This window comes from Hemiscyllium ocellatum, chromosome 5 (genome assembly GCF_020745735.1).
Source record: "Hemiscyllium ocellatum isolate sHemOce1 chromosome 5, sHemOce1.pat.X.cur, whole genome shotgun sequence".
NCBI classification, from domain to species: domain Eukaryota; kingdom Metazoa; phylum Chordata; class Chondrichthyes; order Orectolobiformes; family Hemiscylliidae; genus Hemiscyllium; species Hemiscyllium ocellatum.
This window is the reverse complement of record NC_083405.1, coordinates 34,252,845-34,270,224: the sequence shown is the minus strand read 5'-3', so window position 1 is coordinate 34,270,224 and position 17,380 is coordinate 34,252,845. Positions and strand designations below refer to the sequence as shown.

The following is a 17,380-nucleotide window of genomic DNA, read 5'->3' as shown; positions in this document are numbered from 1 at the left end:
AATATGTAAAACTAAAATCTCTCACCTGGGTTACTGGTTCCACAGAACCAATGTACGAGTCAGGACGGAGAAGGATATGTTCCAGCTGTGTTTTCTTCTGATAAACCCTCTCCACAGACATTTTCTTGGAAGCTTCTGACATCTTTTTTGAAGTGTCGCTCTTCGCATTTATTTCTTCTTTATTTGCAAGATTTTTCTGATTACTGAATAATGTCTGTAAGGGAAAAAGATTGCTGAAATTTGCTACAAAACACCAAGTGCACCATTTGATTGTCATAAGGCACTATCAACAGATGAAGTGGATATGAATGCTTTGAAATGAATACATATGTGTGAATCAAACAATTTACCAAAGCTTTCCATACAGTACAGACCACCTGATTTCATTTACATAGAAATAATCGTAAATGGAAACAACTTGTTCAACTTCCAAGATATTGTGACATATTAACAATGAATCAAAACAAAAGTCATACAAGTTGAAATCACGTTTGATTGGAAGTTTATCTAAAATGAGGTTTGGGAGAATACACTGTTGAGCTGTCTCTATTGCATCATGGATTGTGATACATCGCTCATAGCTGTGATATTTTAGCTTTCCTTGTAAGCTTATTAAAATATAATAAAACATTGAAATTTTACTGAGAACTGCAGAAGTAAAGGTTTTCATTTCAGAATTTACCTCTGTCTCTGCTCTGTAACTGTAACAACCTAATCATTAAAGGAAGAAGAATGCTGACCGTCATACTCCTGAACAGAACAAATATAGCTGTGCTAAAGCACCACTATTTCCAAAGACCTCAAAGTTAAAAGTACATAAAGATTCCACAATTTACCTCATTTTCAGGCCTTGTTTGACAAATGTCAGACCAAATCTCTGAACTTAACAAGAATTACTATTTATTACAAATAAACAATCTAGCTCCAAATGAACAGTAATAAATCATCTACATATATCAGTACAAATTAAAATTCTAATCCCTTACAGACTACACCATTTTCTCTATTTCACACACACATACACAGAAAATACATAGGAACAGATGGAAAACAGTTCAGTAGTCTTTAGTCACAAGATTTGTTGAGCGGACCTTGCTGATCAGAAGATTTTCTTTTCTGAATGTTTCCATTCGTTTGCAAGCGACAATGATTGACTGGTTCACTTACAAAAGGCCTCTGATTAGAATCAAAAGTCACAGCTTATGACTGAAGGGAAGTTAAACTGGTTTTCTTCGAGTTTATAAACTGGCTTTAATTGCAGACAACTGAGACACAGCTCTTGAGTTGGTGAGACCTGATCACTGTTCTGTATATCTTGTTGCCAGCCCCAAGTTGTTCATTTAGCAAGAAACATTCAGAGTTATTGGAAGGCAAAAGGCATTCATCATCAATAGCTGGTCATTAGTCCAACGACCAATGAACTTCTTGCCAACCAGGGCACCATCTAAAAATGGAAGCGTTCTGCTCCAGTTCGTCAACACTTACTTCAACTAGTGCTTGTTCAAACAGCTATATACAATTTTGTCACGTTACTTGTTTTATAAGACATGCAGCAATCGTTGCAAAACTGTTTTTAAATAGTTTTGTTTCAGTCAACAATTTTAAAAAGCACAGAATCACAATTTGTACATGTTCCTGCCCTTAAGAAAATGTAATGCCATTTCAAAATGTGCACTTCCTTATAAAATGTGATATACAAACGAAACACAAGACCTGCATGCATTCATTTTTCTCCTCCATTATACAACCCTTATACAATCTTACCATTTCTCAGCCTTCAATTTATTCATACGTTTACATTATCTTCACCATTAAAATGAATAATCTTTACATTTAACGGTTGCAACAAAAGACTTCATCTGAATAGTCTCACATTATCAATTTTAAACTTTACAATGAAGGCTAATGGATTATGATCAGCGTTAAATCAGCATTTGTTATCATTTCAGATATAGAATTCAGAAGTGTTGAGCAGTTTACAACAATCTCAAACCCTCATTTTCCAATATTAGAGTGCTTCTTACTGATACTGGTTTAGTTTCTTAAAAAACCACCCCACCAGTTTCTCTATCCACAATTCATCTTCCTGTAACAAATCAGCATCTATCTGCAAGCTAGCAGCTTTCTGAAATGCCTTGAAAAAAGCAAGAGCTGCTCACACTAGTTTAGTTAAGGCTACCTTCAGCATAAATGCTGCTTAGTATTCTTCTTACCATCCCACTTTTGCTAGTTTTTTTTAATAAGTTTGTTAAGGGACATCTTTCATAATGAAATTACAAACACATTCTGGTAAAATCTACCTATTCCTAAAGAACTCATGGGTTCCTATCTAGTTTTAAAAACAGGGAATTCTATTAGATCCTCTTTTTTCGCTGTTCTTGGCAACAACTGTTCTTTTTCAACAGTATGTCAAGGGTAAGTTACTCTTGTTTCCACAAATTCAATTTTGCTGAAATTATCTCCAAGCCAGCTAACTGTAATTGCTTAAACAGGCCTCCAACTTACCTCTCACAATCTTCCCAAGTGCTACTATATAGAACAACATCATTCAAGTATACTATGGAGTTATAAACCTCAGCTACATCTTGATTCATAAGCCTTGGAACATAACTAGAGCATTCTTGTAGCTACCCGAGGTTGTATTTGCTTCATGAAAAGGGTTGTATCAAAGTCCAGTTGATTTATAAAGATAACTTATCTGATAAATACACCCTTTCATAGGTAGAAGAATCAGTTTTGTCACATGAGCATGCTAAAAATGTATCATAGGGAAGAGAAGAAGGAGGAACATGTGTGTCAGCTGGTAAAAGTAGCTGAAGATGACAAGATTCTGTTTTCTTTTCTCTGACAGGGACCATACTGTCTAAATGTTTTTTGTTTCAGTATTAGCTAGTCAAATTAGGCAAGGTTTGCATCAAGAACTGTCCAGCCCTTCTCCTACTTCACTCTCATCTGTTATCTTCCACTACTTTTATCATCTGACACGTGTTCCTTCTTATGCTCTTCCCTATGGTACATTTTTAGCATACTCACTTGACAAAACGGATTCTTCTACCTATGAAAAGGGTGTTTTTATCAGACAAGTTAGCTTTATAAACACTTGCTACTCCAGATGGACCACTGCATTTGCAAATAAGCAGGTGCCACAAGGGCTGTTCTTTGATGAACAACCCATTCACGAGACACCAAAGTGTGTTCCTCATCTACAAAATCCAAAGCTGGATGCATTTGAACATTTTCCACTGTCGTCCCATTCTCCATCTCAGTTGAAGCAAAATGCTCAGAGACAGTGTAGTTTTACCTTCATCATCTTTATTCTGGGCCCTGGAGGGACAGAGAATGATCACCCATGTGTAGAGAGACATGGGTTTACGGTCTTCTCTGGAACAGCAGTTTCTCAATGAACTACAGCCCTTTTACAGGGAGGAGTATCCAGGTAAGACAACATATATATTGATTGGGTGGCCTTTATAATCAGCAAGCGTCGACAATAAAGATTAAGCCATCTGCTGTTACCCAATGAATAACTGGTTTCACATAATGAATACTTTCCACCTTGTTAACTGACGTTACATATTGAATGCTACCTCATCTTATTAAATGGTTCTACATAATAAAGCCTTTCCACCTTGTTAAACCATTACCCTTGCCTCCAGCATACCATTGTTAACTGTAAGTTCTTATCTGATCTGAGTCATGCTCAACTGAACTTCATTTCACAAAACTCAGAACTTAGCTCTTTCCCTGCCTGCTTATACCTGATGCACATTCTCACTACTTGCCCAGATGATTGTGCTTTCAACATAATTTCACATAATTAGCGATTTTGCCTTTCTGAAATCTTTTAGCCTTCTGGGTTCCTTTTGATGTCTCATAACAGGATTTTGCTTTGTTCAAGCAGTAGGGGAGGTTATTACAGAATGTGTATGAATGAAGATTCAGCTGGCAACAAGGTCTGTGGAGGAGTGACCAGTTTCTGATGCCAAAGGCATCAACAACTGATTATCAACATCAGATTATCAACAACTATGTAATTGACTCCCAGGTATCTGAACAGCATGTGGGTGTGAATGTTTGGACAGAAGCCATTAGACTTCTGGAAATGAAGGAGGCGCACTTCTGTCTGCAGGAAAAAACATTCTGTGTCAGTAGTTGCTGTAAGCTGTAGCTCTGCACCAATAAGTCAAAAACAGAGGAAACTCGATTATCCGAATACTGGATATTCCGAAGGAGATCGCGAGGTCCCAATAGAAACATTACATGTTTCTCTCATGAGAGAGAGAAGGCGCGCGCGCGCTCGGAGAGCGAGCACGTGCGAGAGTGAGAGAGCGCGCGCGTGGGGGGGAGAGAGAGAGCGAGAGAGCGTGAGATAGAACGCGGGCGAGAGAGAGCGAGAGAGCGCGAGCATGCAGGAAAGAGAGCGCGATCGTGTAGGAGAGAGAGAGAGAGCGAGCGGGCGGGAGAGAGAGAGAGAGAGAGAGCGAGAGCGCGAGAGAGCGAGAGCGCACGCGCGGGAGAGAGAGAGGGAGAGAGAGAGAGAGAGACCGTGCGCAGGAGAGAGAGCGAGAGAGAGAGCGCGCGCGCAGGAGAGGGAGAGAGAGAGAGAGCATGCGGGAGAGAGAGCGTGTGGTAGAGAGAGAGAGACAGCGCGCAAGAGAGAGTGTGCGAGAGAGCGAGGGGACGCGCGTGCGAGAGCGAGGGGGCGCGCGGGCGAGAGACAGAGAGCGCGAAAGCGCGCGGGTGAGAGACAGAGAGAGCGAAAGCGTGGGCGCGAGCCAGAGAGAGAGAGAGCGCGCGCACGCGAGAGAGAGCGCGCGCGCGAGAGCGAGAGCGAGAGAGAGCGCGAGAGCGAGAGAGAGACAGAGCGCGAGAGAGACAGAGCGCGCGCGAGAGCGAGAGAGAGAGAGAGAGAGCGCGCACGCGAGAGAGGGGGGCAGAAAGCGCGTGCGAGAGAGAGAGTGAGGACGAGAGAGAGTGAGATACCGCGTGTGAGAGAGAGAGAGACAGAGCGCGCGCGCTTGCCAGAGACAGAGAGCGCGCGCGTGCGGGCGAGAGAGAGCGCGAGCGAGAGCGAGCGCGCGGGCGAGAGACAGAGAGCGCGCGCGCGGGCGAGAGACAGAGAGAGCGCGCGCGGGCGAGAGACAGAGAGAGCGCGAGAGCGAGAGCGCGCGCGCGGGCGAGAGACAGAGAGAGAGAGAGTGAGAGACGGAGAGAGCGCGCGCGAGAGACGGAGAGAGCGCGCGCGCGCGAGAGACGGAGAGAGAGCGCGCGCGCGAGAGACGGAGAGAGAGCGCGCGCACGAGAGACGGAGAGAGAGCGCGCGCGGGCGAGAGACGGAGAGAGAGCGCGCGCGGGCGAGAGACGGAGAGAGAGCGCGCGCGGGCGAGAGACGGAGAGAGAGCGCGCGCGGGCGAGAGACGGAGAGAGAGCGCGCGCGCGGTCGAGAGACGGAGAGAGAGCGCGCGCGAGAGACGGAGAGAGAGCGAGCGCGAGAGAGACGGAGAGAGCGCGCGCGCGAGAGACGGAGATAGCGCGCGCGCGAGAGACAGAGAGAGAGAGCGCGCGCGCGAGAGACAGAGAGAGAGCGCGCGCGCGAGAGACAGAGAGAGAGCGCGCGCGCGAGAGACAGAGAGAGAGAGTGCGAGAGAGAGAGAGAGAGAGAGAGAGAGAGAAAGAGACAGAAAGCGCGGGCGCGTGCGAGAGAGAGAGAGAGCGAGAGAGAGCGAGAGAGAGCGAGAGCAAGAGAGAGAGTGAGAGCGCGCGCATGCGTGCGTGCGAGAGGGTGCAAGAGAGAGAGCGCATGTGTGAGAGACAGAGAGAGAGAGTGCGTGCGAGAAAGAGAGAGAGCGAGCGCACACGGGCGCGTGCGAGAGAGAGTGAGAGCGAGCACACACGGGCGCGTGCGACGAGAGAGAGCGGGCGCGCGAGAGAGAGAGACGGAGAGAGCGCGCGCGCGAGAGAGACGGAGAGAGAGAGCGCGCGCGAGAGAGACGGAGAGAGCGCGCGCGCGGGCGAGAGACGGAGAAAGAGCGAGCGCGAGAGAGACGGAGAGAGCGCGCGCGAGAGAGAGAGAGAGAGAGCGGGCGCGCGCGCGAGAGAGAGAGAGAGGGAAAGAGAGCGGGCCCGCGCGCGAGAGAGAGAGAGAAAGAGAGAGAGAGAGAGCGGGGGCGCGCGCGAGAGAGAGAGAGAGAGCGGGGGCGCGCGCGAGAGAGAGAGAAAGAGAGAGCTGGCGCGCGCGCGCGAGAGAGAGAGAGAGCGGGCGCGCGCGCGCGAGAGAGAGAGAGAGAGAGAGCGGGCGCACGCGCGAGAGAGAGAGAGAGAGAGCGGGCGCACGCGCGAGAGAGAGAGAGAGAGAGAGCGGGCGCGCGCGCGCGAGAGAGAGAGAGAGCGGGCGCGCGCGCGCGAGAGAGAGAGAGAGCGGGCGCGCGCGCCAGAGAGAGAGAGAGCGCGCGGGCGGGCGCGCGGGAGAGAGAGAGCGGGCGCGCGAGAGAGAGAGAGAGCGGGGCGCGCGCGAGAGAGAGAGAGAGAGAGAGCGGGCGCGCGCGAGAGAGAGAGAGAGAGCGGGGCGCGCGCGAGAGAGAGAGAGAGCGGGCGCGCGCGAGAGAGAGAGAGAGAGCGGGGCGCGCGCGAGAGAGAGAGAGAGAGAGCGGGCGCGCGCGAGAGAGAGAGAGAGCGGGCGGGCGGGCGGGCGCGCGAGAGAGAGGGGGCGCGCGCGCGCGAGAGAGAGAGGGGGCGCGCGCGCGCGAGAGAGATGGAGAGCGCGGGCGCGCGCGCGCGAGAGAGAGAGAGAGAGAGCGGGCGCACGCGCGAGAGAGAGAGAGAGAGAGCGGGCGCACGCGCGAGAGAGAGAGAGAGAGAGAGCGGGCGCGCGCGCGAGAGAGAGAGAGAGAGAGAGCGGGCGCGCGCGCCAGAGAGAGAGAGCGCGCGGGCGGGCGCGCGGGAGAGAGAGAGCGGGCGCGCGGGAGAGAGAGAGAGCGGGCGCGCGCGAGAGAGAGAGAGAGAGCGGGCGCGCGCGCGAGAGAGAGAGAGAGAGCGGGCGCGCGCGCGAGAGAGAGAGAGAGAGAGAGCGCGGGCAGGCGCGCGGGAGAGAGAGAGCGGGCGCGCGCGAGAGAGAGAGAGCGGGCGCGCGCGAGAGAGAGAGAGCGGGCGCGCGCGAGAGAGAGAGCGGGCGCGCGCGAGAGAGAGAGAGCGGGCGCGCGCGAGAGAGAGAGAGCGGGCGCGCGCGAGAGAGAGAGAGCGGGCGCGCGCGAGAGAGAGAGAGCGGGCGCGCGCGAGAGAGAGAGAGCGGGCGCGGGCGAGAGAGAGAGAGCGGGCGCGCGCGAGAGAGAGAGAGCGGGCGCGCGCGAGAGAGAGAGAGCGGGCGCGCGCGAGAGAGAGAGAGCGGGCGCGCGCGAGAGAGAGAGAGAGAGAGAGAGCGGGCGCGCGCGAGAGAGAGAGAGAGAGAGAGAGCGGGCGCGCGCGAGAGAGAGAGAGAGAGCGGGGCGCGCGCGAGAGAGAGAGAGAGAGAGCGGGCGCGCGCGAGAGAGAGAGAGAGAGAGCGGGCGCGCGCGAGAGAGAGAGCGGGCGGGCGGGCGGGCGCGCGAGAGAGAGGGGGCGCGCGCGCGAGAGAGAGAGGGGGCGCGCGCGCGAGAGAGAGAGGGGGCGCGCGCGCGCGAGAGAGAGAAAGAGAGAGAGAGCGGGCGCGCGCGTGAGAGAGAGAGAGAGCGGGCGCGCGCGAGAGAGAGAGAGAGCGGGCGCGAGAGAGAGAGAGAGAGAGAGCGGGCGCGCGCGCGCGCGAGAGAGAGAGAGCGCGCGCGAGAGACGGAGAGAGAGCGCGCGCGGGCGAGAGACGGAGAGAGCGCGCGCGCGGGCGAGAGACGGAGAGAGCGCGCGCGCGGGCGAGAGACGGAGAGAGCGCGCGCGCGGGCGAGAGACGGAGAGAGCGCGCGCGGGCGAGAGACGGAGAGATAGCGAGCGCGAGAGAGACGGAGAGAGCGCGCGCGAGAGAGAGAGAGAAAAAGAGACAGAAAGCGCGGGCGCGTGCGAGAGAGAGAGCGAGAGCAAGAGAGAGAGTGAGAGCGCGCGCATGCGTGCGTGCGAGAGGGTGCGAGAGAGAGAGAGAGAGAGAGAGAGCGCGTGCGAGAGAGCGCACGTGTGAGAGACAGAGAGAGAGAGAGCGCGTGCGAGAAAGAGAGCGAGCGCACACGGGCGCGTGCGAGAGAGAGTGAGAGCGAGCGCACATGGGCGCGTGCGACGAGAGAGAGGGGGCGCGCGCGCGAGAGAGAGAGGGGGCGCGCGCGCGCGAGAGAGATGGAGAGCGCGGGCGCGCGCGCGCGAGAGAGAGAGAGAGAGCGGGCGCACGCGCGAGAGAGAGAGAGAGAGAGCGGGCGCGCGCGCGAGAGAGAGAGAGAGAGAGAGAGCGGGCGCGCGCGCGAGAGAGAGAGAGAGAGAGAGAGCGGGCGCGCGAGAGAGAGAGAGAGAGAGCGGGCGCGCGCGCCAGAGAGAGAGAGAGCGCGCGGGCGGGCGCGCGGGAGAGAGAGCGGGCGCGCGGGAGAGAGAGAGAGCGGGCGCGCGCGAGAGAGAGAGAGCGGGCGCGCGCGAGAGAGAGAGAGCGGGCGCGCGCGAGAGAGAGAGAGAGAGAGCGGGCGCGCGCGAGAGAGAGAGAGAGAGCGGGCGCGCGCGAGAGAGAGAGAGAGAGAGCGGGCGCGCGCGCGAGAGAGAGAGAGAGAGAGCGCGGACGGGCGCGCGGGAGAGAGAGAGCGGGCGCGCGCGAGAGAGAGAGAGCGGGGCGCGCGCGAGAGAGAGAGAGCGGGCGCGCGCGAGAGAGAGAGAGCGGGCGCGCGCGAGAGAGAGAGAGCGGGCGCGCGCGAGAGAGAGAGAGCGGGCGCGCGCGAGAGAGAGAGAGCGGGCGCGCGCGAGAGAGAGAGAGCGGGCGCGCGCGAGAGAGAGGGAGAGCGGGCGCGCGCGAGAGAGAGAGAGCGGGCGCGCGCGAGAGAGAGAGAGCGGGCGCGCGCGAGAGAGAGAGAGAGAGAGCGGGGCGCGCGCGAGAGAGAGAGAGAGAGAGAGAGCGGGCGCGCGCGAGAGAGAGAGAGAGCGGGCGCGCGCGAGAGAGAGAGAGAGAGAGCGGGCGCGCGCGAGAGAGAGAGAGAGAGAGCGGGCGCGCGCGAGAGAGAGAGAGAGAGAGCGGGCGCGAGAGAGAGAGAGAGAGAGAGCGGGCGCGCGCGAGAGAGAGAGAGAGAGAGAGAGAGCGGGCGCGCGCGAGAGAGAGAGAGAGCGGGCGCGCGCGAGAGAGAGAGAGAGCGGGCGCGCGCGAGAGAGAGAGAGAGAGAGCGGGCGCGCGCGAGAGAGAGAGAGAGAGAGAGAGCGGGCGCGCGCGAGAGAGAGAGAGAGAGAGCGGGCGCGCGCGAGAGAGAGAGAGAGAGAGCGGGCGCGCGCGAGAGAGAGAGAGAGAGCGGGCGGGCGGGCGGGCGCGCGAGAGAGAGGGGGCGCGCGCGCGCGAGAGAGAGGGGGCGCGCGCGCGCGAGAGAGAGGGGGCGCGCGCGCGCGAGAGAGAGAAAGAGAGAGAGAGCGGGCGCGCGCGTGAGAGAGAGAGAGAGAGAGCGGGCGCGAGAGAGAGAGAGAGCGGGCGCGAGAGAGAGAGAGAGAGCGGGCGCGCGCGTGCGCGAGAGAGAGCGCGCGCGAGAGACGGAGAGAGAGCGCGCGCGGGCGAGAGACGGAGAGAGCGCGCGCGCGGGCGAGAGACGGAGAGAGCGCGCGCGCGGGCGAGAGACGGAGAGAGCGCGCGCGGGCGAGAGACGGAGAGATAGCGAGCGCGAGAGAGACGGAGAGAGAGCGCGCGAGAGAGAGAGAGAGAGAAAAAGAGACAGAAAGCGCGGGCGCGTGCGAGAGAGAGAGCGAGAGCAAGAGAGAGAGTGAGAGCGCGCGCATGCGTGCGTGCGAGAGGGTGCGAGAGAGAGAGAGAGAGAGAGCGCGTGCGAGAAAGAGAGCGAGCGCACACGGGCGCGTGCGAGAGAGAGTGAGAGCGAGCGCACATGGGCGCGTGCGACGAGAGAGAGGGCGCGCGCGCGAGAGAGAGAGGGGCGCGCGCGCGAGAGAGAGAGGGGGCGCGCGCGCGAGAGAGAGATGGAGAGCGCGGGCGCGCGCGCGCGAGAGAGAGAGAGAGCGCACGCGCGAGAGAGAGAGAGAGCGGGCGCGCGCGCGAGAGAGAGAGAGAGAGAGCGGGCGCGCGCGCGAGAGAGAGAGAGAGAGAGAGAGAGCTGGCGCGCGCGCGAGAGAGAGAGAGAGAGAGAGCGGGCGCGCGCGCGAGAGAGAGAGAGAGAGAGAGCGGGCGCGCGCGCCAGAGAGAGAGAGAGCGCGCGGGCGGGCGCGCGGGAGAGAGAGAGCGGGCGCGCGGGAGAGAGAGAGAGCGGGCGCGCGGGAGAGAGAGAGAGCGGGCGCGCGCGAGAGAGAGAGAGCGGGCGCGCGCGAGAGAGAGAGAGAGAGCGGGCGCGCGCGAGAGAGAGAGAGAGAGCGGGGCGCGCGCGAGAGAGAGAGAGCGGGCACGCGCGAGAGAGAGAGAGAGAGAGAGCGCGCGGGCGGGCGCGCGGGAGAGAGAGAGCGGGCGCGCGCGAGAGAGAGAGAGCGGGCGCGCGCGAGAGAGAGAGAGCGGGCGCGCGCGAGAGAGAGAGAGCGGGCGCGCGCGAGAGAGAGAGAGCGGGCGCGCGCGAGAGAGAGAGAGCGGGCGCGCGCGAGAGAGAGAGAGCGGGCGCGCGCGAGAGAGAGAGAGCGGGCGCGCGCGAGAGAGAGAGAGAGCGGGCGCGCGAGAGAGAGAGAGAGAGCGGGCGCGCGAGAGAGAGAGAGAGAGAGCGGGCGCGCGAGAGAGAGAGAGAGAGAGCGGGCGCGCGCGAGAGAGAGAGAGAGAGCGGGCGGGCGGGCGCGCGAGAGAGGGGGCGCGCGCGCGAGAGAGAGAGGGGCGCGCGCGCGCGAGAGAGAGAAAGAGAGAGAGAGCGGGCGCGCGCGTGAGAGAGAGAGAGCGGGCGCGCGCGAGAGAGAGAGAGAGAGCGGGCGCGAGAGACACAGAGAGAGCGGGCGCGAGAGACACAGAGAGAGCGCGCGCGAGAGACACAGAGAGAGCGCGCGCGGGCGAGAGACGGAGAGAGCGCGCGCGCGGGCGAGAGACGGAGAGAGCGCGCGCGCGGGCGAGAGACGGAGAGAGCGCGCGCGCGAGCGAGAGACGGAGAGAGCGCGCGCGGGCGAGAGACGGAGAGATAGCGAGCGCGAGAGAGACGGAGAGAGCGCGCGCGAGAGAGAGAGAGAGAGAGAAAAAGAGACAGAAAGCGCGGGCGCGTGCGAGAGAGAGAGCGAGAGCAAGAGAGAGAGTGAGAGCGCGCGCATGCGTGCGTGCGAGAGGGTGCGAGAGAGAGAGAGAGAGAGAGCGGGCGCGCGCGAGCGAGAGAGAGCGAGAGAGAGAGAGAGCGGGCGCGAGAGAGAGAGAGAGGGAGAGAGCGGGCGCGAGAGAGAGAGAGAGAGAGAGAACAGGCGCGCGCGCGCGAGCGAGAGGGCGGGCGCGCGAGAGAGAGAGTGGGCGGGCGAGAGAGAGAGAGTGGGCGGGCGCGCGAGAGAGAGCGGGCGGGCGCGAGAGAGAGAGCGCGGGCGGGCGCGCGCGAGAGAGAGAGCGCGGGCGGGCGCGCGCGAGAGAGAGATCGGGCGGGCGCGCGAGAGAGAGAGCGCGGGCGCGCGCGCGAGAGAGAGAGGGGGCGCGCGCGCGCGAGAGAGAGAAAGAGAGAGAGAGCGGGCGCGCGCGTGAGAGAGAGAGAGCGGGCGCGCGCGAGAGAGAGAGAGAGAGCGGGCGCGAGAGAGAGAGAGAGAGCGGGCGCGCGCGTGCGCGAGAGAGAGAGAGCGCGCGCGAGAGACGGAGAGAGAGCGCGCGCGGGCGAGAGACGGAGAGAGCGCGCGCGCGGGCGAGAGAGGGAGAGAGCGCGCGCGCGGGCGAGAGACGGAGAGAGCGCGCGCGCGAGCGAGAGACGGAGAGAGCGCGCGCGGGCGAGAGACGGAGAGATAGCGAGCGCGAGAGAGACGGAGAGAGCGCGCGCGAGAGAGAGAGAGAGAGAGAAAAAGAGACAGAAAGCGCGGGCGCGTGCGAGAGAGAGAGCGAGAGCAAGAGAGAGAGTGAGAGCGCGCGCATGCGTGCGTGCGAGAGGGTGCGAGAGAGAGAGAGAGAGAGAGCGGGCGCGCGCGAGCGAGAGAGAGCGAGAGAGAGAGAGAGCGGGCGCGAGAGAGAGAGAGAGGGAGAGAGCGGGCGCGAGAGAGAGAGAGAGAGAGAGAACAGGCGCGCGCGCGCGAGCGAGAGGGCGGGCGCGCGAGAGAGAGAGTGGGCGGGCGAGAGAGAGAGTGCGGGCGGGCGCGCGAGAGAGAGCGGGCGGGCGCGAGAGAGAGAGCGCGGGCGGGCGCGCGCGAGAGAGAGAGCGCGGGCGGGCGCGCGCGAGAGAGAGATCGGGCGGGCGCGCGAGAGAGAGAGCGCGGGCGGGCGCGCGAGAGAGAGAGCGCGGGCGGGCGCGCGAGAGAGAGCGCGAGCGGGCGGGCGCGCGAGAGAGCGCGAGCGGGCGGGCGCGCGACAGAGCGCGAGCGGGCGGGCGCGCGAGAGAGCGCGAGCGGGCGGGCGCGCGAGAGAGAGAGAGCGGGCGGGCGCGCGAGAGAGAGAGAACGGGCGCGCGCGCGAGAGAGAGAGAGAGCGGGGGCGCGCTCGCGAGAGAGAGTGCGGGCGCGTGCGCGCGCGAGAGAGAGAAGAGCGCGCGCGCGGGCGCGAGAGAGAGAGAGAGCGCGCGGGGCGTGCGTGAGAGAGAGAGAGAGAGCGCGGGCGTGCGTGAGAGAGAGAGAGAGAGAGCGGGCGCGCGCGAGAGAGAGAGAGCGGGCGCGCGCGAGAGAGAGAGAGCGGGCGCGCGCGAGAGAGAGAGAGAGAGAGGGCGCGCGCGAGAGAGAGAGAGAGGGGCGCGCGCGAGAGAGAGAGAGAGGGCGCGCGAGAGAGAGAGAGAGAGCGGGCGCGCGCGCGAGAGAGAGAGAGAGCGGGGGCGCGCTCGCGAGAGAGAGTGCGGGCGCGTGCGCGCGCGAGAGAGAGAGAGAGCGCGCGCGGGTGCGCGCGAGAGAGAGAGAGAGAGCGCGGGCGTGCGCGAGAGAGAGAGAGAGCGCGGGCGTGCGCGAGAGAGAGAGAGAGAGAGAGAGAGCGGGGCGCGCGCGAGAGAGAGAGAGCGGGCGCGCGAGAGAGAGAGAGAGGGGCGCGCGCGAGAGAGAGAGAGAGAGAGAGGGGCGCGCGCGAGAGAGAGAGAGAGAGAGGGCGCGCGCGAGAGAGAGAGAGAGAGAGCGAGAGAGAGAGAGAGAGCGAGAGAGAGAGAGAGAGCGAGAGAGAGCGGGCACGCGAGAGAGAGAGAGCGAGAGAGAGCGAGAGAGCGCGAGAGAGAGCGGGCGCGCGAGAGAGAGAGAGAGAGAGAGAGAGAGCGGGCGCGCGAGAGAGAGAGCGGGCGCGCGAGAGCGAGAGAGAGAGAGCGGGCGCGCGCGCGCGAGAGAGAAAGAGAGCGGGTGCGCGAGAGAGAAAGAGAGCGGGCGCGCGAGAGAGAAAGAGAGCGGGCGCGCGAGAGAGAGAGAGCGCGGGCGCGCGCGCGCGAGAGAGAGAGAGAGCGGGCGCACGCGCGCGAGACAGAGAGAGAGAGAGCGGGCGCGCGCGCGCGAGACAGAGAGAGAGAGAGCGGGCGCGCGCGCGCGAGAGAGAGAGAGAGAGAGAGAGAGCGGGCGCGCGCGCGCGAGAGAGAGAGAGAGAGAGCGGGCGCGCGCGCGCGAGAGAGAGAGAGCGGGTGCGCGCGCGAGAGAGAGAGAGAGAGAGCGGGTGCGCGCGCGAGAGAGAGAGAGAGAGCGGGTGCGCGCGCGAGAGAGAGAGAGAGAGAGCGGGTGCGCGCGCGCGAGAGAGAGAGAGAGCGGGGGCGCGTGAGAGAGAGAGAGAGAGAGAGAGAGAGAGAGCGGGGCGTGCGCGAGAGAGAGAGAGAGAGAGAGAGAGAGAGCGAGCGCGCGCGAGAGAGAGAGAGAGAGAGCGCGCGCGCGAGAGAGAGAGAGAGAGAGCGAGAGAGCGAGAGAGAGCGGGCACGCGAGAGAGAGAGAGCGAGAGAGAGCGAGAGAGAGCGGGTGCGCGAGAGAGAGAGAGAGAGAGAGAGAGAGAGAGAGCGGGCGCGCGAGAGAGAGAGCGGGCGCGCGAGAGCGAGAGAGAGAGAGCGGGCGCGCGAGAGCGAGAGAGAGAGAGCGGGCGCGCGAGAGCGAGAGAGAGAAAGAGAGCGGGCGCGCGAGAGAGAAAGAGAGCGGGCGCGCGAGAGAGAAAGAGAGCGGGCGCGCGAGAGAGAGAGAGAGCGGGCGCGCGCGCGAGAGAGAGAGAGCGGGCGCGCGCGCGCGCGAGAGAGAGAGAGAGCGGGCGCGCGCGCGCGCGAGAGAGAGAGAGAGCGGGCGCGCGCGCGCGCGAGAGAGAGAGAGCGGGCGCGCGCGCGCGAGAGAGAGAGAGCGGGCGCGCGCGCGGGAGAGAGAGGGAGAGCGGGCGCGCGCGAGAGAGAGCGGGCGCGCGAGAGCGAGAGAGCGGGCACGCGCGCGCGAGAGCGAGAGAGAGAGAGCGGGCGCGCGCGCGCGAGAGAGAGAGAGAGAGAGAGAGCGGGCGCGCGCGCGCGAGACAGAGAGAGAGAGAGCGGGCGCGCGCGCGCGAGACAGAGAGAGAGAGCGGGCGCGCGCGCGCGAGAGAGAGAGAGAGAGAGAGCGGGCGCGCGCGCGAGAGAGAGAGAGAGAGAGAGCGGGCGCGCGCGCGTGAGAGAGAGAGAGAGAGCGGTGCGCGCGCGCGAGAGAGAGAGAGAGAGAGCGGGTGCGCGCGCGAGAGAGAGAGAGAGAGAGAGAGCGGGTGCGCGCGCGCGAGAGAGAGAGAGAGCGGGCGCGTGAGAGAGAGAGAGAGAGAGAGAGAGAGCGGGCGCGCGCGAGAGAGAGAGAGAGCGGGCGCGCGCGAGAGAGAGAGAGAGCGGGCGCGCGAGAGAGAGAGAGAGAGCGGGCGCGCGAGAGAGAGAGAGAGAGCGGGCGCGCGAGAGAGAGAGAGAGAGAGAGAGCGGGCGCGCGAGAGAGAGAGAGAGAGAGAGAGAGCGGGCGCGCGAGAGAGAGAGAGAGAGAGAGCGGGCGCGCGAGAGAGAGAGAGAGAGCGAGAGCGAGAGAGAGAGCGCGCGGGGCGCGCGCGAGAGAGAGAGAGAGAGAGAGCGGGCGCGCGAGAGAGAGAGAGAGCGGGCGCGCGAGAGAGACGGAGAGAGAGCGCGCGCGAGCGAGAGAGAGGGAGAGAGAGCGCGCGCGAGAGAGAGAGGGAGAGAGAGCGCGCGCGCGAGAGAGAGGGAGAGAGAGCGCGCGCGCGAGAGAGAGGGAGAGAGAGCGCGCGCGCGAGAGAGAGAGAGAGAGAGCGTACGAGAGAGAGAGAGAGAAAAAGAGACAAAGCGCGGGCGCGTGTGAGAGAGAGAGAGAGAGAGAGAACGTGTGAGAGACAGAGAGAGCGCGTGCGAGAGAGAGAGAGCGCGTGCGAGAGAGAGAGAGCGCGTGCGAGAGAGAGAGAGCGCGTGCGAGAGAGAGTGAGCGCGTGCGAGAGAGAGTGAGCGCGAGCGCACATGGGCGCGTGCGACGAGAGAGAGAGCGCGGGCGCGCGCGCGAGAGAGAGAGCGCGGGCGCGCGCGCGAGAGAGAGAGAGCGGGCGCGCGCGCGAGAGAGAGAGAGCGGGCGCGCGCGCGAGAGAGAGAGAGCGGGCGCGCGCGCGAGAGAGAGAGAGCGGGCGCGCGCGAGCGAGAGAGAGAGAAAGAGAACAGGCGCGAGAGAGAGAGAGAGAGAGCGGGCGCGCACGAGAGAGAGAGAGCGGGCGCGCGCGAGCGAGAGAGAGAGAAAGAGAACAGGCGCGCGCGCGCGCGAGAGAGAGAGAGAGAGAGAGAGAGCAGGCGCGAGAGAGAGAGAGAGCGGGCGCGCGCGAGAGAGAGAAAGAGAGAGAGCGGGCGCGCGCGAGCGAGCGAGAGAGAGAGAACAGGCGCGCGCGAGCGAGAGAGAGAGAGAGAGCGGGCACGAGAGAGAGAGAGAGCGGGCGCGCGCGCGAGAGAGAGAGAGAGAGCGGGCGCGTGAGAGAGAGAGAGAGAGAGAGAGGGCGCGGGCGCGCGCGAGCGAGAGAGAGAGAGAGAGAGAGAACAGGCGCGCGCGAGCGAGAGAGAGAGAGAGCGAGCGGGCGCGAGAGAGAGGGAGAGAGAGAGAGAGAGAGAGAGAGAGAGAGAGAGAGAGAGAGAGAGAGGGGGGCGCGGGCGCGAGAGAGAGAGAGAGAGAGAGAGAACAGGCGCGCGCGAGAGAGAGAGAGAGAGAGCGGGCGCGAGAGAGAGCGCGCGGGCGCGAGAGAGAGAGAGCAGGCGCGCGCGTGAGAGAGCGGGCGCGCGCGCGTGAGAGAGAGAGAGAGCGAGAGCGAGAGAGAGAGAGAGCGGGCGCGCGCGAGAGAGAGAGAGAGCGGGCGCGAGAGAGGGCGCGCGAGAGAGAGAGAGAGAGAGAGGGGCGCGCGAGAGAGAGAGAGAGAGAGAGAGCGAGCGAGAGAGAGAGAGAGCGGGCGCGCGCGAGAGAGAGAGAGAGCGGGCGCGCGAGAGAGAGAGAGAGAGCGGGCGCGCGAGAGAGAGAGAGAGCGGGCGCGCGCGCGAGAGAGAGAGAGAGAGAGCGGGCGCGCGCGCGAGAGAGAGAGAGAGAGAGAGAGAGCTGGCGCGCGCGCGAGAGAGAGAGAGAGAGAGAGAGCGAGAGAGAGAGAGAGAGAGAGCGGGCGCGCGCGCGCGAGAGAGAGAGAGAGAGAGCGGGCGCGCGCGCCAGAGAGAGAGAGAGCGCGCGGGCGGGCGCGCGGGAGAGAGAGAGCGGGCGCGCGGGAGAGAGAGAGAGCGGGCGCGCGGGAGAGAGAGAGAGCGGGCGCGCGCGAGAGAGAGAGAGCGGGCGCGCGCGAGAGAGAGAGAGAGAGCGGGCGCGCGCGAGAGAGAGAGAGAGAGCGGGCGCGCGCGAGAGAGAGAGAGCGGGCACGCGCGAGAGAGAGAGAGAGAGAGAGAGCGCGGGCGGGCGCGCGGGAGAGAGAGAGCGGGCGCGCGAGAGAGAGAGAGCGGGCGCGCGCGAGAGAGAGAGAGCGGGCGCGCGAGAGAGAGAGAGCGGGCGCGCGCGAGAGAGAGAGAGCGGGGCGCGCGCGAGAGAGAGAGAGAGCGGGCGCGCGAGAGAGAGAGAGAGAGAGAGAGCGGGCGCGCGAGAGAGAGAGAGAGAGAGCGGGGCGCGCGCGAGAGAGAGAGAGAGAGCGGGCGGGCGGGCGCGCGAGAGAGGGGGGCGCGCGCGCGAGAGAGAGAGGGGGCGCGCGCGCGCGAGAGAGAGAAAGAGAGAG

The 17,380-nt window shown here is 62.4% G+C and overlaps 1 protein-coding gene across 1 annotated transcript in view; it reads right to left on the bottom strand.

Annotated features, from left to right (window-relative positions):
• The window catches only part of LOC132815654 (DNA topoisomerase 2-beta-like), a 179,750-nt gene that overhangs the window by 112,755 nt on the left and 49,615 nt on the right, over positions 1–17,380 (bottom strand). The window contains exon 2 of the mRNA XM_060824642.1: positions 26–214. Coding sequence (XP_060680625.1) covers positions 26–214 — 189 coding nt within the window. The remainder of the gene's footprint in view (positions 1–25; positions 215–17,380) is intronic.